General features: G+C 47.2%; 11 protein-coding genes across 13 annotated transcripts; 7 read left to right on the top strand and 4 right to left on the bottom strand.

Moving 5' to 3' along the window:
• Nucleotides 1-227: 227 nt before the first annotated feature.
• BDBG_08617 (peptidylprolyl isomerase) lies at nt 228-1532 on the top strand (the record flags this gene model as incomplete). The annotated part of the gene is made up of 1 exon (XM_002620991.1): nt 228-1532. The coding sequence occupies one exon, from the start codon at nt 228-230 to the stop codon at nt 1530-1532; it is 1305 nt and encodes a 434-aa protein (XP_002621037.1).
• A 503-nt stretch (nt 1533-2035) lies between these two features.
• On the top strand, nt 2036-2845 carry BDBG_08616 (uncharacterized protein; the record flags this gene model as incomplete). The annotated part of the gene is made up of 3 exons (XM_002620990.2): nt 2036-2404; nt 2553-2650; nt 2824-2845. The coding sequence occupies 3 exons, from the start codon at nt 2036-2038 to the stop codon at nt 2843-2845; spliced, it is 489 nt and encodes a 162-aa protein (XP_002621036.2).
• A 1525-nt stretch (nt 2846-4370) lies between these two features.
• On the bottom strand, nt 4371-4646 carry BDBG_08615 (zinc finger protein; the record flags this gene model as incomplete). Its single annotated transcript, XM_031723653.1, has 1 exon — nt 4371-4646. Exon 1 carries the CDS (start codon nt 4590-4592, stop codon nt 4371-4373), a length of 222 nt encoding a protein of 73 aa, XP_031580892.1. The 5' UTR covers nt 4593-4646.
• Nucleotides 4647-5075: 429 nt separating this feature from the next.
• Nucleotides 5076-5621, bottom strand: BDBG_17800 (uncharacterized protein; the record flags this gene model as incomplete). The annotated part of the gene is made up of 1 exon (XM_031725447.1): nt 5076-5621. A coding segment is annotated over exon 1 (459 nt), but the record flags the coding sequence as incomplete, so codon positions are not given.
• A 49-nt stretch (nt 5622-5670) lies between these two features.
• Nucleotides 5671-7548, top strand: BDBG_17799 (uncharacterized protein). The gene has a single exon (XM_031725446.1). The coding sequence runs from the start codon at nt 7061-7063 to the stop codon at nt 7388-7390; it is 330 nt and encodes a 109-aa protein (XP_031580890.1). The 5' UTR covers nt 5671-7060; the 3' UTR covers nt 7391-7548.
• A 2289-nt stretch (nt 7549-9837) lies between these two features.
• Nucleotides 9838-11071, bottom strand: BDBG_08613 (uncharacterized protein). The gene is made up of 3 exons (XM_031723652.1): nt 10522-11071; nt 10199-10451; nt 9838-10142 (listed from the first exon to the last, which is right to left on the bottom strand). Exons 1-3 carry the CDS (start codon nt 10650-10652, stop codon nt 10125-10127), a joined length of 402 nt encoding a protein of 133 aa, XP_031580889.1. The 5' UTR covers nt 10653-11071; the 3' UTR covers nt 9838-10124.
• Nucleotides 11072-11205: 134 nt separating this feature from the next.
• BDBG_08612 (CMGC/SRPK protein kinase) lies at nt 11206-13365 on the top strand. Its single transcript, XM_002620986.2, has 2 exons — nt 11206-11881; nt 11943-13365. Exons 1-2 carry the CDS (start codon nt 11257-11259, stop codon nt 12749-12751), a joined length of 1434 nt encoding a protein of 477 aa, XP_002621032.2. The 5' UTR covers nt 11206-11256; the 3' UTR covers nt 12752-13365.
• A 666-nt stretch (nt 13366-14031) lies between these two features.
• Nucleotides 14032-14519, top strand: BDBG_17798 (uncharacterized protein; the record flags this gene model as incomplete). The annotated part of the gene is made up of 1 exon (XM_031725445.1): nt 14032-14519. The coding sequence occupies exon 1, from the start codon at nt 14169-14171 to the stop codon at nt 14517-14519; it is 351 nt and encodes a 116-aa protein (XP_031580888.1). The 5' UTR covers nt 14032-14168.
• A 628-nt stretch (nt 14520-15147) lies between these two features.
• BDBG_08611 (uncharacterized protein) lies at nt 15148-15660 on the top strand (the record flags this gene model as incomplete). The annotated part of the gene is made up of 3 exons (XM_031723651.1): nt 15148-15203; nt 15333-15363; nt 15460-15660. 3 exons carry the CDS (start codon nt 15148-15150, stop codon nt 15658-15660), a joined length of 288 nt encoding a protein of 95 aa, XP_031580887.1.
• A 206-nt stretch (nt 15661-15866) lies between these two features.
• BDBG_08609 lies at nt 15867-19712 on the bottom strand. Of its 3 annotated transcripts, none has more exons than XM_031723649.1 (2): nt 18409-19651; nt 15867-18319 (listed from the first exon to the last, which is right to left on the bottom strand). In XM_031723649.1, the coding sequence occupies exon 1, from the start codon at nt 19308-19310 to the stop codon at nt 18456-18458; it is 855 nt and encodes a 284-aa protein (XP_031580885.1). In that variant the 5' UTR covers nt 19311-19651; the 3' UTR covers nt 15867-18319; nt 18409-18455. The 3 variants fall into 3 exon arrangements, with proteins under 3 accessions (XP_031580885.1, XP_031580886.1, XP_031580884.1); XM_031723650.1 differs by having other exon boundaries at nt 15867-19109; nt 19226-19651; XM_031723648.1 differs by having other exon boundaries at nt 15867-19712.
• BDBG_08610 (uncharacterized protein) lies at nt 16165-18139 on the top strand. Its single transcript, XM_002620984.2, has 2 exons — nt 16165-17288; nt 17350-18139. The coding sequence occupies exons 1-2, from the start codon at nt 16226-16228 to the stop codon at nt 17835-17837; spliced, it is 1551 nt and encodes a 516-aa protein (XP_002621030.2). The 5' UTR covers nt 16165-16225; the 3' UTR covers nt 17838-18139.
• Nucleotides 19713-21448: the final 1736 nt, after the last annotated feature.

Below are 21448 nucleotides of genomic sequence, written 5' to 3'. Positions count from 1 at the left end.
TCTTTTCTTCATTTCCTCTTCTCTCTCCTTTTCGCCGAGCATGGAATGACGTAATAGAAATACCACTTGTGTAAAATGCACTAGTCCTGATGGGATTTAGAGGAAGATCAATGCACGGGCCATGCGGAGGCGGCTGGGCTGCTTAGTCACCAGCCTAGTTACAACTCACTCGAGGATTGATCTGAAATGCTCCCGCAAACTGCTTCAAAACGCAGCACACTGTAATCATGGCATCCTCGATATCACAGCAGTCTAACTCGACTTTTCCTCCCGCCGGAAAGATAGACCTCTCAAAAAAGCTCTCAAGACCAGCAGGCAAAGGTCGCCTTCGCGGTCCCCAGTCATCCCAGGAACCCCCGCCTGAGACTCCAGAACTCCCCAAACCAATCAGCCGAAAATCTGTCCAGTACATACATCCAGTATCCCGAATACTATCCCCCGAGGACCATGAAGCATTCCTATCCTCTCCCACATACACCCTAGTTCTCGCATTTATCTTCAACCTGTCCGACAGCGTCAGGTTCAAGCCCATATCCGCTATCGGAAAACTACCCTCGTCGCCCATCGCCCTCAAAATCCTCAATATTCTTTCTTCCATAGAAGCCCTTGTCGAGAAGCACCCATCCCTCGATCAGAATGGCTCCCGATTTGGCAACCCCGCCTTCCGCTCGCTTTTCGATGATGTAGCAGCGCAAAGCCCACATTGGCAGCGGGATATCATCAATACCCTTGATGATAATAATGACGATGATAATGCAGCAGTAGTAGACGAGTTATCGACATATCTAGTGAACTCACTAGGCTCCCGTAGCCGCCTCGACTACGGCTCCGGCCACGAGCTGAATTTCGTCATGTGGCTCCTATGTTTGTACCAGCTAGGTTTACTCGAGCGGGAAGAGTTCCCCATCCTCGTGCTCCGCGTCTTCGTTCGATACATGCACCTCCTGCGCCGGATACAGGCAACTTACTACCTTGAGCCTGCCGGATCACATGGCGTGTGGGGCTTGGACGACTACCATTTCCTTCCTTTCCTGTTTGGCGCTGCCCAGCTCATCGGCCATCCTTACATCACCCCTCTGGGCATCCATAACAAAGCCATCTTGGACGAAGAAGGGGATGACTGGATATACCTGGAACAGGTCCGATGGGTGGACAGCGTGAAAACGGTCAAGGGTCTGCGCTGGCACAGTCCCATGCTCGACGATATCTCCGGCGCCAAGAGTTGGCAAAAGGTCGAGTCGGGTATGAAGAAGATGTTTATCAAGGAGGTTCTGGGGAAGTTGCCGATTATGCAGCATTTCATGTTTGGTGGGCTGATTCCAGCTGTGCCTGGGATGGGGGAGCGGAAGGAGAGTTTGGGACAGTCACTTGGTGATGGGGATGCTCATGGCCATAAGCATGATCACTCAAAAAGGGCAACGGACTACTGGGGTGATTGTTGTGGCATCAAGGTTCCCAGTACAGTTGCTGCTGGGGAAGAAATGCGGAAGAGGATGGGCGGATCTACCCTGCGACCGATCCCCTTTGACTAGAACTAAATTTTATGTATCATTATGACTAATGGGATTTTTTGTTTCCCCCTCTGGTGGTTATCCCTTCAGATCTAGACAACCAACCATGTATGGAATTCACGATAATGCCTCTACACAATGGGCACGATCGTTTCATGAATCCTAAAATACCAACCGTCGTATCATCCCAACCGTAAACCATAAAACGTGACCGAAAACTATCCTCAAACCCATACTTGCTCATCCTAATTCCTTGCATATTCAAAGGAGTAAGTGAGTGGCAATAACAAGATCGACTTATTATGTAATCTCCATAGCTCTCAATCCCCGAAACCACCGTTTCTCGAAACCCATCATCATTGTTCGAATGGATCGATCAACTAACAGCAGTCATCATCAACCCCGCGGATCTTCGCACAGCAAGATTTAAGCTATGTTTCCAGTAGCACGCATACTCGACCGATAGATCCTTGTTTTTTGTACAGCGCACCGCGGACACCTTATAGCCTTACACGGAAAGAAAGATGGCTCCCGCGAGCGAGTACGTCAGCGGCGGTGGGAGGCTGAAGATCAAGGGCGCGCCTGTGCTTGAGGGCCGGGTTGGTAAGAAAGGGACGAAGAAGCGGAGGAAGGAGAAGGAGGGGGAGAGTGGGAGTAATGAAGAGGGGAAGGAGAGGGCGAGGATGAAGGGTGTTGAGGGTGAGGGTGCGGGTCCGGGTGAAGGAGCGAGGATGCCGGCTGGCGATGGCAGTGGTGCTGATGGGAGTGGGAGTGGGAGTGGGAGCAGGAGTGGCAGTAGAAGTCAGAGTCGGGGTGTGAGTGAGGGGGCTGAGAGGGTTGTTGTGGGTAAAACGGAGGCGGAGAGGAGGTATGAGGAGGCGAGGAGGAAGAGGGTATGTTTTATAATACTGTTTCCCCTCGCCCTTCTGTGGTGGTCCGAAATTCATCGTTCTTCGCTCAACATGCTTTCATATTTATATATATGTGTTTTGCTCCCTACGCATTCGAGCTGGTTTTTGCTAACCATCCCTTTCCCAACAGCTCGACGAACGCCTCAAGCGCGAGGGCGTGAAGACACACAAGGAGCGCGTCGAGGAGTTGAATAAGTATCTCAGTAACCTGAGTGAGCATCATGACATGTACGTTCCCTTCAATCCCATTTCCGGAGAACCCCTCTCCCTCCACTACACCACCACCACCCAGCGCCTGTGCCATTGACAGCGGTTCTGGCAATCCCGGAGATGTTGTTTCATTTATTTATCCCTGGAGCCACTGGCTAACCTACCTAACCCACTCCCTTCGCCACCCACAGGCCCCGAATCGGACCAGGTTAATATCCGTATGTTAGCGGATATATACATCTCTATATACCGCTCTGCCTTCGCATACTCTACAAACAAATCCACCCCTTGCGCTCATACCTGCGAGAAGAGGACGCGCGCGCTTCGGGGGGTGTCCCTTTTCTATCGATCCCGCCCCATCTCATCATCCTCTACGCAGAAACGACTGGGGGTCCTTGTTATGCTCTCACGACTGGCCTTCTGAACCCCCGCCGCCCACCGGCTCTACCTATCTCCAGCGGTTCACAGCTCAAACCTCCTTCCTTCCCCATCCTACAGCCCGTTGGGGCTTAGCTATTCCTTTTGCTTTCCTGCGCTGTTACGATACGATACGCCCATATTTCATCTTTGTTTTTTGAAGATATTGTGGCTGGCATATATATGTCTTAGGCGTGGAAACTAGAGGTGTTCTTTGGATTTTTATATTTTTGCTGTGCGTGTATTGGGTTTGGTTTGCTGGGGTGTTTTAAATACGTTGTTGTTTATACCGTTTTATTTTATTTTTTTCTGGGCGTGTTGCGAGATGGTCTAGGGTACGTACCTAAAAGGCAGGAAGTTGACAACTCTATGCAACCGGTATCAAATTTCTACATGGTTCTTTCTGTTATATAGGAATGATATAAAAATGGCTCCAAACATGGAGTAGGATGAGATGAATTGGTTTATATAAGATATTTCGTTGTAGTTGGTAGTAAAGATAGCAACAGGGTAGATAAAAGGGCGCAGGTGGCGAATTTCTCGAAGTAGTATGCCAAAACCGAGGGATAATAAAATAATAAAATTAAAATTAAAATTAAAAAAGGGAGAAAAAGGCTTAAATCAAAAATCCTTGAACAGCTACCGTGACGCCATGCATTTGGTTTCGCGCGAGGAAAAAGAGCAAGGGAGCCAGTAAGCAAACAAAAGTGACGGGGCCAGATGGGGGTCATGAGAAGGGGGTAGAGCCTGAAAGCGGTGCCAAGACGGGAATGCGGGAGAGACGGCCTCATCGGTTCAACTCAGCATGGCGAGTAACATGTTTATCGAGGCACAGTAAAGAGACTCAGAAGTACAGGACCGGGGGACACTTCGGTGACATCCTCCAAGAGATTTGTATAGAATAATGCCGCTCCCGTTGGTTCCGTTTGGAAGGTATGTCGTTTTTTAAAAAAAAATTTAAGACTTTTCTCTTTTTCTTTTTCTTTTTTTCCCCTTCTTTTTGTTTTTTCTTGCTCTGCAGGCTTCCACCCAACGGGACGTACAAGGCAGACTTGTCACAATTTTTCCTCTTTTAACCACCCCAGGACCACCCTCCTAGCGGACTATTTCAGCGCCCCGGCCAAGACGGGGGGATTACCACAGATCAGGAGAAACTCCAGCCGATTGCAATAGTTAACCCGGTCAAGTAGTAGCGGCCAACAAAGACGAAAGAGGGTATCGTCACCAAAAAGAAAAGTTCGTCATGACCTATATCCATGAACAAAAACTAAAAATCGAAATGGACACCAATGAACCAGAACCCCCAACACCGCTCCCAAGATTATACGCCTTTGATAACTGTGGTTCGTTCCGCATTTAGCCGCTCTGCATTGCGTTCATGGCTTTCCTTCTTGCAGTCCTCTAGGCCGCTGCAGGCGTGGGATTCGAGCATGCGATGTTTGCCGCAGAAGTGACCGTTGCAGAAACCGCAATCACCGACGATCCGCTGGGCGAGTTCCTTGCAGTCCTTGAAGTTGCAGCGTGGCTTTCTTGGTGGTGCCATTTTGTCTTTTTTGTCTTCTCTTCTTAAGTTACTGTTCCCACGGAACAGTAGCAAGCTAGGTGGCGAAGGAGTCGGTTTCTAGAGAGGTGTTGGCTCGGTTATGGCTGTGTATCTGACTGCGAAATACGGACGGCGTAGTATATTATTTTCTATTCTTTTTAACGAGTGGTTTCTCCTTTGTTGACAGACGAGATAATGACAGTAAGGAGGTTATGAGTGTATATATATATATATATATATATATATATATATATATATCAGTGTTGAAGCCTTGCAGATCCTGGGAGAGCTATTGGGCGAGATTTTTCATTAGCTGAATTCACTCCTTGGCATGCGATTTGAAACAGTTTGGCAAAGAAGGATATGTAACATACGTCCGGAAGCTGTAAAACCTAGCCTTTACTTAGGTAGGACAAACTAGCTGGTATAGGGATATCGATTGGAGTTTCAAGAGCTTGAGGCAGCTCCTCGTTCGGATGAGGACGTAGGGAGTTGCGGGAGAGTAGTCTGTGAGAACAAGGAGAGGTAAGGATCAACACAGCGCAGATATATGGCAGTAACCCGGAGTAAGAATAATATAGGAGAGCGAGCAGCAGCTGTCGATATATATCCAGGAAACTGTTTGAGGAGCAAGGGAAGAAGACACAAAGAGAAGAAGATGAAGCTGATGAGCTGGCAGCAGCGGATCGGTTGGCTGTTAAATAGCACGCAAGCCAAGCTCGGAGTGGAGCCGCAGTGGCTCAGAAGTTTCGAGACTTGCCCAGGTATTCCCTTCCGGCTGCTGAGTCGCCCCCAAGTACCTGCTCGCCCACGCACCACCAAGGAGATACCTGGAAGTACACGTAGGCCTATCTCGTGATACTTGTTTGGGTGATGTTGGGCGGCGGTACTTTTTTTCGCCGGCTCACGACAGCCACTGGGGAGCAAGGGAGCAGCGAGCATAACCAAAGAAACTCCAAAACCAAAATAGAAAAAGTTCAACAAAGCGGGAAAAAAAAAAACTCACATGTACCGAAAAACAGACCGTGTGGCAATATGCCCGGTTATGGTATTGTATTTGCTTTTTGCTCTGGGTTTGGAGGAGACGAGGACCGAAGAGGAAGAAAAAAGGAATAAAACACAGGAAGAGAGAGGATGGACAGATGGCGAGATCTGTCAGCTATTTTATTATTTCAATCCGGGGAAATGCACTTATTTAATATTCAACTAACTAGTTAACCGGCCAACTCACTCATCGCTCATCACTCATCACTCACAGGTGGTACTGTGCCTAGTTACATCTTGGCCAGCCCGCCCCCGTTCGTTCATGGCACAACGCAGCAGCCGGATATCCCACGCCAGGCACTTCACTACTAGGCTAGGAGCTAGTCGTTGTAACTCTTCATACCAAGTGCCAGTCCCTTCCAATACGTCAGCGGGCATCAAGTCACCGCTTACGGAGTACCGTGATCCTGATCACAAACGACGTTGGACGGGGCGGGCCAGTGAGGCGGCCACCTGGTGGCCATACTATACAGTCTACGGCGCATACCTTTCCCTGGTCAATGGCCGGCAAAGCATTTTAGGCTGGGCTTGAAGAAGTTATTATTATATGGCCATGGTAGGTCGATGTGCCAGTTACTTGTCGATCGTTGTATTTGTAAGATCCTGCATGTACATGTACCTCTTGTACCTGTGCCTGTGCCTGTGCTAGGTTACTACTCCCAACCTTCCTCATATTTCTCTACGGAGTACAGCTTGCGAGAGCGGAATATACTGATGTGGTCGGCAGGCCGCTGCTGGAAAGAAATCCAGGGTGGTGATGACACAGTCTACCTTTCTTCCGCCTTATTTCCCTTTTTTAACATTTGTTTACTCTTCTTTATAATAACTATTATTATTACTCATTTCTACGGAGCAACCAGGGGGAGACAATAATAATTCCTTGCTTTGCTCTCACCGAAAGCGTGAACTCTCAAATGAGGCAATGAGGTCACATCAATCGCCCGCAAAAAGAAAAGCCACTGGCCAAGGCTTTAAAAAGCTGATTATTATCGTGCGGAACTCCGCCTTTGCCACCAGCGAAAAATTAAAATACAGCGTAAATGGCTTTGAGGCCCTTGTCTCGAAAATATGCAGGTGATGCAGGCGGATCTTGTTTTAGACTGTAGTTAAAGGCAACTAATTCATTAAGTTAACTAACTAGTTGGCTACTGACTAATTAGCCAATGGTTCTGCCCATACTTGCTCCTGCTTTTTTGGCTATGAAGCCGAGGTTTTAGGCGCTATTTCGGTGTTTCTTTGGAGGGTTGGGGGGGGATGGGGGATGGGGGATTGGGGGGTTGGTTGGTGTGTTTCTTTGAGCGGCCGTTTGATATTCCAAATACTCCATCTCCTTTGTGGTTGAATTTTTTTTTTTTTTTCGACGCACAAGTATTGGGAACCTGCACGGCTGCGACGGATAATAGGCATTTTACCTACTTATCTTGATGCAATGTTTGCTCTTGGTTGGTCTCGTCAAAAGAAGCCATACTTTATCATTCGAGGAGAAGGGTCATTCAAACAAAAAGAAACAAGTGGCCATGCACCTGTTTTACTTCAGTACAGTTCTAAAATATACCCGGCCTATTTATAAATCCCATGGAAGAGCATGGCTATGGTTTTGGGCGGAGGATAGACATGGACAGCTTTTGAAGGTCAAGAAGGGATGGACTTATTGGCGTGCCATCTCTAGAAATCATAAAACTCTTCTCTTCTCAGCGAGCCCTAAAGCTTTTGGAGCGAGAGATATCAGATCGACCCTGATGCCCTCAGCGTAACCCTCGCCTCAGCGCGTGGTTGTGGATGAGCACGAGGGATGAGTAGATCCATGCAAAGTACTTGGTGTATTCTTCCCCCCCATCACAGACCATGATTAAAGAAGCCAGTAGAGTTAATTACCTAGCTCAATCGCCCTCGTTGCTTCACTGAAATGTATGAGATGCTCGACCTGAGTTTGATAGTGACAATAATATTAATATGAGCAGCAGTGAACAGGGAAAAATTCATCCCCCCTGGCCTCTGCCGCATTCTCACAGAGGGTCACAAGGCTCTGCACTCATTGAACCGTTATGAGTGATATGAGTTGGGTAAATAGAGCACATGCGTGGAAAAGGTAATATCTCATATGTAATGCAGAAGTTAGATATTTATTTACCCAGCGGCGGAGAAGGACTGGTGGAGATCTGCCGGAGAACAACAGCCAGAGATATACACGGATTATGCACCATCAAGCTATATACGCAACCACCCCACACGTACGGCTTTTGCGTTCTTATCAGCACACCAGGCATTTCAGTTCGAGGAAGTCCGACTCCTGTGTTCCATGGCGGCAAACATATGGATTGGTATAAACTCGAAACAAGGCGAACCGTTTCAACAACCCCTGATTGTTTTTTTTTATGGCCCGTCAGAACATTACCCGTAGGGGACCGCAGGACTGATCAATCTGGTCGAAAGTCGATACAACTTTCAATTGCGGTTTGGCATGGAATCGAGATAGTTCAACTTCAAAATCCCGCTGCCGGTGTTGGGGCAATCTCGAGCTTATCTAAGCTCCAGCTCCGCGCCGTGGCGGGATAGATATAGTTATTTATGGATGGATGGATGCAAGGTTCGCATCCACTTCGAATAGGGCTCGCTTGCGCTATATATCCATAGCGATATTATCACCATAATAACTATGTCTCGAAGGCGGGAGTCTTCACTGTCGCCTATTCCTCCTATCTGTTGCTGTAACTCCTAGGTAATCTTCACGCCTCAGGCGCAGCTCTCTCCAAGCTCTTTACTCGGATTCTTCTTAACCCGGTTTCCGAAATGCCTTTGAACCAGGATAAGAAAAATGGGAGTACGAAGACAGACGGGGACGGCCACCCCAAACCGGGTGGAGCAGAGTCCTCCATCTTAGGACTTTTTGCGCATTCACCCGCATGAGAATGATGTGCCTGAGGACAAAAGCCCAAACAACGTGAATTGACCCCCCCGGGCCATAAACACAAGAAAAGGAGCTAATAGGTCTGATCATAATGGAATGCAAAAACCTCTACGAGCCCAGGAGCTCCCATCCGGACATCCCGATAACCCTCACAGCGTTTCCGCACCGATTTCATCTGTGTCGAAGCCAGGTGTTCCTGGTGACGTCCAGGAGGAATATCAATCGGCAACCAATCTGCACGAGAGGAAGGGTGCCACCGACTCCCTGTCCGAAGATGAGTTGAAATACCTCTTTTTTGGAGCACCGCATTTTCTGCTGGAGAAGGGTCACTGCTCATGGTGGTATCCTCATGTCATTTTCCCTTGGGATTATAGCTCGAGAATTCGAAACCTCGCAGACCGAAGGGCACTGCAGCACCCTTCTTTCATGCCCTCGACACTCCATGCTCATATCCCAGTAACTTCAAATGGTGCGGGAATACAAATATATCCGGATGCCCTAACTGAAAGGCATGGTTCCAGACCGCCCTCGTTTGACATTGGCGTGTTCGAAATTCCAAACATGGATTCATCAAGGGCAAAAGAGGCTGGCTGCATTGGATCCCGTAATTTCATTGGAGCTACCGATTGCGTAAGAGCCCAAGATCGCTGCACAGCCGTTTCAACCACGTCCCCTGGATGCACATTTGCAGATCGCACCTGGGCCGCGCGGAAAAGATGATCCATACACCGATTATCGGCCAAATATTACCCTTGAGCGTTTGAAATTAGTCGCGGCAGGCCCTTCGGCATGGAATCGTATTGGGGTGCGCAATTGCTCCATGAAGACCATCACGGAGAGGCTCTAAACGTTATCGGATATGCACGACCAAGTCACGCTCAAGGAGACCGTTGCGGACCTCCATCGTCAACTCTTCAGCACGTTTTTATATCCCCCACCCGATATAGTACATGCGGAACACCATGATAGCTTTCGGTTCCAGATCAGCACGTTGATGCAAGTGCTCAATATTAAGGGTGCCTAGGTAGATTTTAGTTTGACAGAATGGAGAACCCGCGTAGGTCAAATCCTCTGGGAGTTGCCTCCGCACCAGGACGGCGATTGCCTGAATAATAATCCCTTAGATGGGAAGAATCCAGACACATCACTCGAACGGAAGTGGCTTTTAATACAGCTTATTTTATCTGCTGGGGTTTTATTCCGCGCGGATGCCGCCGCGAAAATTGGGATTTACAGCCAGTCTAAGGATTCGCCTATCACTTCACGGGACGTTTACTTGATGAATAGTTTGCGATCAGATATGTTGGACTGGGGGTTAATCTTCAGCCGTCGCATTTTCGAAAATATCTCCTTCCACTATTTTGAATGTAGCTGACAATCAGTTTATTACATTCGCTCGAACCTGCAGCAGTTTGACAGTCCCAGAGCACCACCAATTCGCGCTGGATGGCGGCGTACTATTACACGTTTTATGCTCCAAGCTCTTTGTGATCAACTTCTAGAGAAACCATGTCTTTATCTAGATGAGATGGCTCTCTTCCTATGGGATTAGTTCCACATCTGTGTGCCAAAGTGCAATATTAGCAGGGCTTTAAGATCTGTTGGTTGATCGAAAAAGTTAGCACGGCAAAAAGCAAAAGAGCGCAATCCTGACCTGCGAGATGCACACTTCTCCAGATGGCCATATGGGGCGCCCGTTCCGTTTCATGATCGTCGAGTCCGGCTTCTCCGGGGAATGACGGGCTTCCCGAATTTTCCAATCGGTCTTCGAGTCCACATATCCATGGCTGGCAACATATATTCCTTTGGCTAGCATATCTTCATCCTTGAAGCATAGAGTCAGGTGCTCGCCCTTTGGGTCTTTTTGATATTTGCCATCGATTGTGGTTGTTGGGTGAATGCCCGAGCTGACAGTTTATTGAAAGTTAGTGTATGCCTTGATGAAAATTCTTGTCTGCTTGGTCTCAATAATGTCACCGAATGAGGATGGCCTTTGGATATAACTTTTGGTCCGTCGCCGTCTGATATGCGATAGTTATGTATTGTCTGATAGTTTGGGCGCTAGGTTGATTCAAGAAACGAAACTTGACTGCATTCAAGGTCGACATGATGAAGGCGAAGAGTGGAATATCAAGAGCAGTGTCAGGTGAAGTAGGATTTCGCTGCTTATTGTCCGTATCAGAGGCGACATGGCCTACATAAATATACCCCGACTCACCATCACAACCGGTTCACTGGCACACTTCTTCCCATGGCCCTTGTTCAGTTCCCGCAGTGAACCATGCTATCGATGTTTCCATCTCCAAGCGATGTATCATCAGGCCTACATGCACCGTCACACCTCTTAAGACTCGCATGTGATGATCCATATCCCTGCCTCTGAAGCCTGCCAAAATCTAAGCTCAGGGCGCTTAGGCATTTCTTGAGGCTGCGGGGGTATCATGGATCAATTGGACCTGAGCGCGCACTTGGGTGCATGGCAAATCCTCTGTGCAGCTGATTTCAGTCATCCAGGGACGGACCTGGAGCCCACTAATAAGACGCCTCCACAACATTCACAATAATAATCTGGAAGAGAACCTCTGACATTCCAGCTTTACCTGTTGAAGTATCGGATTATTGTTGTTCCTCGTCGGGTAACTAACTAGTTAACTAGTTAACTACGAACAACCCATCAACTCACCCGTCATCGTCACACATTACCCACGCGACATGGCCAATCGAGCTAGCAACGCTCTTTTGCAATTTCATAGCATTAGACCATTTATACCCGGTTCGCCTTTCCGCCACGCACAGCCCTCCATTTCACCCATACACAGAAGTATGGCAACAAACATGGAACCCAGCAAAGTCCAGTACAGATATGTGGAAGAAGTTGAGCGCTTGGACTATTATGTTCCAGGAGGTTATCATCCAGTCATGATTGGTGATGAACTCTGTGCGGGTCGATATGTTATCGCTCATAAACTCGGGTTCGGTCGGTCTGCCACAACCTGGCTGGCAGAGGATAGAAGGCAAAGCCGACTCGTTGCTCTCAAGATTTCTACTGCAGAATCAGCTGAGCGAACCCATGAGATACAGATTCTTTCACAGTTAGCTAGGGCTAAAACCAAGCTCCCTGGGAAGGCTATTGTACAGAACCTGCTCGATTCTTTCACATTCTCTGGGCCAAATGGTAGGCATCAGTGCTTGGTCATGGACGCTGCTAGAATCAGTATTCATGAAGCGAAGGATGCTGCATATCACCGACTCCTCCATCTTCCTGCCGCCCGAGCCATCGCATCACAGCTGATACTTGGTCTGCAATTTATCCATTCTCAAGGCATTGTTCATGGAGGTATGTCCAATATGCTACAATCCCTTCTTGTTACTTGACCTCAATCTAAACATGGCTGCAGATCTTCACCTTGCAAATATTCTCCTTTGCTTGCCATTTGATATGCAAGACATGACTCTTGAGCAGCTGCATGCTAGAACCGGTGAACCAGCAAAAGAGCAGGTTGTTCGTGAAGATGGTGCTTCTCTTGATCTGGGAGTTCCTTCAGAAGTCATTGTCCCAGTTTGGCTTGGGCTTGGTAGTGATGAGATTTCTCTAGCAGACTCTGCAATTATGATTGTAGACTTTGGAGAAGCATTTGATACTCAAGTGACACAGCAGTTCACTGCTCATACACCACTCTTGCTTGCACCACCAGAAGCACACTTCGCAGAGTCTGTAGAATCAGATGAGCCTCTTTCTTTCCCAGGAGATATATGGACGCTTGCATGCACTATCTGGGATATTTTTGGATCCGGCCCCCCCTTTGAAGCCTTTCCTGTCACATTGGATGAGGTTACAATTGAGCATGTTGAGATGCTTGGTAAGCTTCCTGATCGGTGGTGGAGCAAGTGGGAGAAAAGAAGTAATTGGTTTGATGAAGATGGACACAAAAATGTGAAAGAAACCCTTCGTCAGTGGTACAGCAACAGCACCAGGAACTGGACCCAGCGATACACAGAATATATACAGAACCCAAGAGAGAGGATGAGGTTTGATACCTTTTCAGCAGAGGAGAAAGATGCGTTCTGTGACATGATGAAGTCGATGTTGGTCTTGGAGCCAAGCAAAAGAGCCACAATTGAGAATGTAGTAGGATGTGAGTGGATGCAAAGATGGGGTCTGTTAGAGGTGCAGAGAATGTGGGAGACAACACTAAAGAGCTCTTAAATTGCTGCTTGGTCCTCAAGATACCCCTTTTGTTGATTTAAAAGGAGTTGTGGTTAAAACATTCATCAGAGTTGTAACATTTAATATTTAAAATATACATCCTCACTTGACCTGAATGAAGAATCCCGCTCTGTCCACGGATGGAGGTACATGTAGAGATCACCAGTTATCTTCCATATTCTTCTCAAAGATAGTGTGTTCTCATTCTCCTGGAGTTCTTTCACCACCAAGATAATCAGACTTTTCCTCTTCTGTGTACTTCCTAACGAGGTATCGCTAGCGTCCGTCTGTTCAATATTAACCTATTGGCAGCCATTCTCAATGCCACTCGGGGTACGTACTGTTTTCAACCTAGTGAGAATCTATCTTCTCGACGATGGCACATACTAGAATTGTATTGAGCGTAGAGATATGCCTCACCAATGTACTGTTCTGTCTTACTGAGTGGTTACAATTCAAGATTTTCTAATGCATACGGCCTTCCATCGTGCGATCCACCATCATCCATCAGGGGAAAAACAATCAACATCCCCCAAGTGTTTCAGTGTTCAAGTGTGTGTGTGGTGTTTCCTATGTGTTCAATTAAGTGATTATTCTTGTGTGTATTTCTATTCTTGTGGTTCTTATTTGTGTGGTTATTATTATCGTGGTTCGGCTGCTCCTGTTCTTGTGCCGCCAGAAGCACACACCCCCCGTCTCCCATTAACTAGAAGTAGAGAGTGGAAGTGATAGGGGAGGCTACACGGCGGTAGAGGCGGTGGTGGTGGCAGAGGGGGTAGAGGGTGGTAAGGGGGGTGTAGGGGATGGAAGTGGTAGGGGGGGCTACGGGGCGGTAGGGGCGGTGGTGGTGGTAGAGGGGGTAGGGGATGGAAGGGGTGGAAGGGGTGGAAGGGGTGGAAGGGGTGGAAGGGGTGGAAGGGGTGGAAGGGGTGGAAGGGGTGGAAGGGGTGGTAAGGGGAGGGTAGGGGTAGGGGGTGGAAGTGGTAGGGGGGGCGGTAGGGGCGGTAGGGGTAGAGGCCCCGAGGGTGGAAGTGGTAGAGGGGGTTGCGCAAGCAGCAAAGCGAGCGTAAGCGAGCGTTTGATGCTTGTATAATAATAATTATTATATTTACCAATTCTTCTTATAGAATACTTGTGAGCCGGCTATAACAAATGAATATTCTAGATTAGGCAGATATTTACCCAGTCCCAATGTCTCGCCAACCCGGTTTTTCGGGTTGAATAACTTTTTTCCTTACCCGAGAACCCAACCCGTTCTTTCAGGCAAACTACCCACCACTTTTTCAACCCAACCCACGAAAATAACAACACTAGATTTCAGCAGGCATATAATCATTCTTGAGAAGGTGTACAATCTTGTTGATGATGAAATCACTAAGTTGAGGTGGCATATTGATATGTATTGGATGATAATTGAATGATTCTAGAGAAATGTGGTTTTTTTTTGATTTTTTTGCAGTGTTTTGCTACGAATTTTCAGGGGGGTGCTGGCACTATTTTGTCCCTTCAACGCTCGCAAGACCCTTTTATTCTCGCACGCCCTCGTAAGGCCATCGCCTCCCTAACTGTCACGCTCACACCTACCCACTCAGACTCTCCCCAAATATCGCTGGGCAGAAATTACAACGTGTCTTTCATAGCGGCGTCCCACCTCGCGGTTCCATCGCAGGCTCGAGCGTGTCCTGTTCCGAAGCGCATGGTACCCATCACCCTCATCCTCACCATCGCCATCATCACCACCATCGTAACTCGCCTGGTCAACAAGTAAAAGACCACCACCTGGGGTCACAGGAAAATGGGGCCGTAAGGAATGGCAAGCTACCCCACCGCTCCCGCCTCCCAGGCCACCCACTCCATACATTCTCGTTCCCATACAGTTATATCCCAATCCACACATTACCCTCAACTCCTAGCCCGCGAACCATACCAGACCACCAGGGATCCCATGCCTCTTCGTTCCCGACTAACTATCTGCCGCTCGCGAATGACCGCAGCCGAAAGCGGAAGGACACCTATATCATCGACGCGCGGGGCAGTGAACATAAGGAGCTATTTGCTCGTTCGTGATGTGCAATGGTTGGTGTAAATGCAGGAGTGGGCCGAGTTGGTCGGACGTGTATAGCCTGCTCTATTCGAGAGGCGAGGGCGGTAGATGTTCCTGTCGTCATTCGCGTGGGAGCCGTGGCATGAAGTGGTCGGTCGACATTTATCATCATTTGGATATCTGGATTGTGTACGTGGGCTGTTTTTCATACGGTTTCACTAGCATTCTCAGCTCGCTTTTTTCCCGAGCGAACCGACATTTTCCCAGTGAGTGAAAGGTTAAAAGGTAACAAGGGTTAGGTAAGGAAAAGTGAGCGAACTTTTGTATAGTTATATGTGCAATGCATGCCACAATGGTGATGGTGTATCGGGGTTTGGCACAGTCATTCGTGCGGGCTATCGACTCTAGGTATGTTGGTGTTTCTCTTCTTTTATCCCTCTCCACCACATATATTTCTCTCTGCCTTGAACCCATTTGATTCTGTGGGCATACTTTTGGCGTCCATCTATAACAATTGTATTTTATTTGATGGTACAGTATGGGTAGGCTCGCCTACCTGGCGGCTTTTGTAATATATGAAAAGTCGGCGTTCTTTATACTTCTGAATTTTATGGATTATAAGCTCTTATCATTGTTACAAAGAAATGAGACATTATATTAATAGAAACTTGAATGGAAAAAGTTTGAAGCCTTACCGTGGGAAAAGATGTGTGAGCAGAGGAATATTCACGTCATCTTGAATGATGGAGCTACGATAATCCCTTCGGCTACCCACCTCCCCTTGCTACTTCTAGAGTCGAAGGCCCTTGACGTTCTTGTCATACAGGCTAAAAAGTCCAAAGCGTACGTAAAGCAGCTTGGATAGGTTGGAGGCGAATTCTTTCTTCGGCTTTGTGACGAATTTCCTCTTGATTCCAACTTGAGGCGCTAAATTCAATACGTGGTTATCACGACCTTTATATTGAGTGAGGGCCTACGGCATGGAGGCGACGCCGGAATCGATGATGAAGCGAAAAGCGATAAAGGAGTCAAAGAACATACAAATTGATGCGAAGAGCGTAGGCTTGAGCGAGGGCTGGCGCTTTGATACTGATTCGAAATAAAGCTTTGTATTCTGTTTGTTTTCTCATTCACCAAGTTCGTTTCGATGCACGAAGCTGGCTCAACCCAGTATAACAAAGAATGGTAACGAAAAAAAAAAAAATCACAATGGATATCAAGGTGAATGGAATTATCTCCATTACCTCGATTGTTTCAAGTATCTCCTTGAAGAACTACGAAGCTCTCTTTATCATAGACAAAGAGTATCTATTGCTAAACTCATCTACTTAAACACCACAGGATATTCCAAAGGAAGAAGGAAAAAAGGGGGGGAAAGAATATGAATAAAATAAGTAGCAAACTACATACCAAATTCATATACCCCTTTGATGGGGATAAAAAAAAAAAGAAAACAACTAACCAAGCTCTGGAAAACCATGGAATCAAATCTTCCCTCAGCGCCCCCTTCATCACCATACAAAAGCGCGCCAATAGAATATCTCCCCACAGAGATCAAAATCGAGATATTAAGTCAGCTCCCCGATCTCGCGTCGCTCCGCGATTTGGTCAAGGCATCTCCCCATTTCCACAGCGTCTACCTGTTTGACCGTAGGCGAATTTTACGCCATTTACTAGCTCGGACGACGCCGCGGCCCATTTTCCTCGAGGTGCTTTCACTAGCGGCATTGCGTCGGGCGGCTGATTGTGATTCTCTGCCGCTGAAGGACGAGGTGAAGATCCTGGGTCTCGCCAAGGGGTTTCTGAATACATATGATGAGTTACGTGGGTTGTCGCAGGAGTTTGTTGAGAATGTTCGTGAGACGACGCAAAAGGTCGGTGCAGATGTGGAAGTTGAGGAAAAGGAGGAAGTAGAGAAAAGGAGCATTAATGGGGTGACCTTCACATATTCAAAGGGTGACGGGTTATCAGCTCAGTTCGCCGCGTTGTTGTTGGATGAACTTCTCGCCGTCGTTCGACAACACTTTATTGTACGCGCGATGACAGAAGACATTGTGCGTTCTTGTCTGAGACTCAACCCTTTTACGGGAAAAAGGCATCGTGGTAAGAGCAATGACCATGAGAGCGGCAGCGGTGGTGGTAGCGATGATGGGATCCTCCCACTCTCCAGAAGCGAAACATGCCGCATTTACCGGGCTTTGTACCGCTTAGAATTACTGGCAGTCATGCACACGCGCTGGGGGGTGCGCTATCCAAACCATCACATCGCATTCCTCAACTTCTTATCGCCGTGGGAGATAGAAGAGATCCACTGTATCAGGAATTACATGTACCAAATATTCCTCACGAGCAGTTCGGAAACGAGCGCCTCTTCCAATAACAGCGTACTCGATTGTCAGGTACGAGTGATAAATAGTAATAAAGCCAGATGTGAAAGGAGAGGAAGAGCCAGTGGCGTTGGTATTGGCATTGGCGGACCAGACGTGGACGACGGTATGTTCTCACAGCCCCTAGTCGTGCATTTCTGAGCTAACGGGAAGGGATTCATTTCTAGATGTCTATTTTGACCTCGCTGTCGACGACCAGCGAGAACAATACCTGGCTCGCGGTCTCGAATTTCTCTGGCGATGGTTCCAAGCATCTGATCAGTATGAATCCAGCCCAGTTACGAAGCACATCACAAGCACAGACGTAAACAACAGTCTAATGGACCCGTCGCAACACCGTAAGATTAATCCCAGCATCTCCGCAATCGAGAGTAACCCAACAAGTGCTTCATTTTTCCTAACTCGGGCCCTGAATCCGAATATTGTGGGGGTTTTCCGCCCTGTCAGAGCGTCAGAGACGTTTACCTCCGATGCAGATTGGTCAAGGCCGAATTTGGGCTGGGCGTGGTTGCACAAGAAGAACTCGAAGTATTTGTGCCAGATGCATAATTGCTATAATAGGAAATGGGGATACGTGTTTTGGGACCAGAAGAGGTTGACGCAGATGGGGATGACGGAGGAGATGAGAATGGAGTATGCGCCGTTTGTTGATTGATAATTTGCTGGTGAGAGTTAACTTGAAGTAGCTAATTTGCTGACCCATTGTTTTTCTGGCGTTGGGCGGTGGGCGTGTAGGGCTTTGTTCTTCTGGTGAGTCAGTTGGGAAGGAATATATCTGTCTATATATATATATGAACAAGCGTGGGTCGGTAGTAATATCTAATGTTTAGATTCATTTTTCAAAAGATGCCAGTTTTCTGGTTCGCATGTAGGCTTTTCCATCACAGCGTTTCCATCTCGGAGTAGGAAGCATTAGCAGCGATTAGCAAAGATGCTTAGTGCTACCCATAGCTATATAGTTCATAATATATAAAGAAAGCTCTCGTAGAAGCATTTTGAACAGTCAATTAGAAAAATTAAGCGGATATTTTCGTTTGTCGAGATAATGGCTGGTGCAAGACTCCAGAGCTGCTTTTCGAGGCTACTACCAGGTCACGTAATGAGCTAGGAGAGGTGGCTGTGAGAACGAACCGTTACCTAAGTTATACTTTCGTGAGACGACCCGAAGCCTTGGATGAAATTTCATGAACTGCTAATTGCATGTTGCGGCTGAGAAAACAACATACCACATCCCCTCAAGAAACCAATACCCTACCATACCTAATCCACCCAACTACACCTCCAACTCCTCAGACAGCCTCAATACCGCAATCTTCTCCTTAAGCTCCTCCCACATATCCACTCTTTCGCTCTCTCTTCCCCTACCTCTTTCTGCAAAAGTCCGATCTAGCAACTCCTTCGCACCATACCAAAACCCCTGAGCTCCTTTGCCTTCATGTTGATGCCAATCTGGGATCCCCAGGACGGTCCGACAACCCTCACAGAGGCCAAAAATCCGCGCCCATTCAGCCGCACTCTCACGTAAAGGCATTAGATTGCGACATCGCCGGCAATAGACGGCTTCTCCCCATGAAAACGACAGTGTAATGCCCGGCTCCCATTTGCGGAGACGCAGTGCACAACTGACACAAAAACGTTTTGCGGCATCTGCATGCCCCTTTCCACGGCGTCGGGTCGTTTGTGTGCTAGAGAATGAGTGTATGGGTAGATAGCGGAGACAGCTGTAGCAGGTCAAGCGTTGTGGGGAAGTGGATCGGCCGTCGTCACCGATGCTAATAGAGGGGAATTCTGATGTGGCGCTGGTTGCAGCGTCCACAACTTCTTTCGTCTCGGCGCGCACGAGATCAGCTACATAGTCGCGTCTAATGCGGGCCACCTCTATGTCTGATGGTAGATTGCGGAAATAGCTGTTTGTAGCGCGGAGCATCTGTAGATCGCGAAAGTTGAGCCACGACATGAGCTGTAGATGTATTTCGCTAGGGAGATCGAGAAGGGTGGGGGAACCACGGCCTTCAAGTTCGGGATGTCCCTCTTGCGACTGACCTTGGGCCTGGGGCTGGGTCTGCGCACAGCCGGACTTGCTGGCTACCAGAGCAGCCCTGGAGGGTAAGATATTGTTACGGTTCATATCGCCCTAAATTGATGGCTGGTGGCGCGTCTCTTCGAGAAATATGATGGGCGATAATATATCACTTTTTATCGATGGAGTTTAGAGTACCATGCTTCACATTTCTATCGCAGAAATAGGGAATGCTAGCACTTGTGTCCTCTCGAGGATATCCTCAACAGTACCATCAACTCGTGGGAGCATAGTTATTTCAGTATTTAAACAGCTTGTTCCAGATCCAAAGAAAGCGACTACATAAGTAGTTATAAACTCATATCTTTCCAGGAAAACGATCCATATTACACTTGCTGCTCCCAACGTACGGTCACTCATGCACGAAAGTAAAGATGACGACAGCTGCGGTATTGGTGGTAAGTGAAGGATGAGGTTGAGGCTCACCGGCAAAATGTTTGTGAGTTGCCGAGCCCCAAACCTTATTTCGGCGCCACGTGGCCGCTAAACCTGAACAAGTTAAATGATGACAACCTTCCAAGGTGGTTGGAACTTGTTTCGCTGTATCTAGCTCTACAGCCTCATGTTATTATTTAAATAATTTTTAAATCAAATGCCTGTCATCACAAAATTGCCTCATCTTTGAGGACTTTCCACTATCATAGAACCCATGGAAAAAACTAACCTCTAGGCTTGAGAAATAATAGGATAGCATATGTGGCAGCTTAACCTGTTGGAGAAGGTGATTGGTTGTATAATATTAATATTAATTCTCTATCTAGGAGCGGCATTGTGTGTGGGTCACGGGGGTTAGGGCTTGGGTAGGACCTTCAACACTACACCATCCCAGCCGCCACATACGCCATATTTTCGGTTGTTTTTATATCTGTATGTAGGCCATGAACTTCTAAAAAGTAAGACTATAAACATCAATATTTGTATCTCTCAGGGCTAGTTACACGTTTATCCTAACAAATTTATTAGTCATCTCTTGAATGAGCGTCTCTCTCATGACACATCAACCACGCTCGGCGGGCTGGGCACCCCGCTAACCGCATAAGATACTAGCTAGTTATTTTATCAGAGAAATTCTGAGAATTAATAGTTCTCAACTAGATATTATAGCCTCTGACTATATACATCTATAATTGAAGAAGAAGAAGAATAATAATAACATCTTCACTGAGATGGCAGCCACCACAATTATGCAATTGTGTAAAAAAAGAGGCAGAGACAAGAGGGTTTACTGTTGGATTCTAGAACTTTATTCTTCCCTATTCACTTCAGGTCCCCGGATATAGTAATATTGAAAGTATATCTAGTCAGCCCCTTCATCGTTGGTCGGTTGATGCCGGTTTTGGTCTTGCCTAGTCTCCTATCCCAAGCCACTTGGGGGCTAATCAACAAGGTCTAGGTACCTACCTGTTGTCTTCAATATTAAATAAAAGTATGTGCTCTGTGTGGGAGCATATATTTCAATTCCAATCCCGCCCATTTTATAAGCCCTCCCGTCTCACGGAAGGCGGTGAACATAAGAATAATATCAAACATGTAATCAACCACACAGGCCAGCCTTACCAGCGCCACTATGCACCTAGGCTTTTGCCAAGAGCAGCACATGCTTGCGAAAACGCCTCGCCGGATGCACCGAAGGCCTTCCCCAGACAAGGATTGGGGAAGCCTGGTTGAGGGGAGCACAAAAATGACGCTGCTTATTTGTCACTGGCTCCTCCGATTCTTCTGGTGGGACGCCACCGAATGTTAGAACCTCCAACCCCGGTCTTTGGCCGTCGTTTGTCCATTTTCCAAAGCTTTTCGCGACTTGTTCTATATTATTAATAATTCTCCTGCAATTGCATGAGATGGAGGAGACTTGAAGGAAGAATATTGACTGTTTATCAGAGTAAAAAAAAAGTGGTCTGCAGGGTAGAAATAACTGAGTTTAAAAGGCCTCGTCAATAATTTGAAATTGGATTCCATTATTAGATATATTTCAGACACCGATGAGTGGAGAATAAAGTGTATTAAGCTCAGCCTGGGATCAAGTAATTAGCATAGACTGTTTAGTCAAATAGAGACCTGTTGTTGACTAGTATTCTTCTTCTTCTCCTTCTTCTATTTCAGTCAGAGCAGAAACTATGCATTAAGAGTGATGAGACTCTCACCAGCATTTTAGTCTAAGAGCAGAATTTAATTATTTTCAATCA

This window comes from Blastomyces gilchristii (assembly GCF_000003855.2).
Source record: "Blastomyces gilchristii SLH14081 genomic scaffold supercont1.25, whole genome shotgun sequence".
Classification (NCBI taxonomy): domain Eukaryota; kingdom Fungi; phylum Ascomycota; class Eurotiomycetes; order Onygenales; family Ajellomycetaceae; genus Blastomyces; species Blastomyces gilchristii.
The sequence above is the reverse complement of the archived record's forward strand: the minus strand, read 5'-3'. Positions and strand labels throughout refer to the sequence as shown.

What these genes read in the sequence shown, in the direction of transcription:
- BDBG_17799 (XM_031725446.1), top strand. Translation starts at nt 7,061, where the DNA reads ATGCAATGTTTGCTCTTGGTTGGTCTCGTCAAAAGAAGCCATACTTTA.
- BDBG_08612 (XM_002620986.2), top strand. Translation starts at nt 11,257, where the DNA reads ATGGCCAATCGAGCTAGCAACGCTCTTTTGCAATTTCATAGCATTAGA. An exon ending in TCAAGGCATTGTTCATGGAG is followed by an intron (nt 11,882 to 11,942) that starts GTATGTCCAATA and finishes ACATGGCTGCAG; the next exon opens with ATCTTCACCTTGCAAATATT.
- BDBG_08609 (XM_031723648.1), bottom strand. Translation starts at nt 19,310, where the DNA reads ATGAACCGTAACAATATCTTACCCTCCAGGGCTGCTCTGGTAGCCAGC.
- BDBG_08610 (XM_002620984.2), top strand. Translation starts at nt 16,226, where the DNA reads ATGGGGATAAAAAAAAAAAGAAAACAACTAACCAAGCTCTGGAAAACC. An exon ending in CGGACCAGACGTGGACGACG is followed by an intron (nt 17,289 to 17,349) that starts GTATGTTCTCAC and finishes ATTCATTTCTAG; the next exon opens with ATGTCTATTTTGACCTCGCT.
- BDBG_08613 (XM_031723652.1), bottom strand. Translation starts at nt 10,652, where the DNA reads ATGTCGACCTTGAATGCAGTCAAGTTTCGTTTCTTGAATCAACCTAGC. An exon ending in CCAAAGGCCATCCTCATTCG is followed by an intron (nt 10,452 to 10,521) that starts GTGACATTATTG and finishes ATAAACTGTCAG; the next exon opens with CTCGGGCATTCACCCAACAA.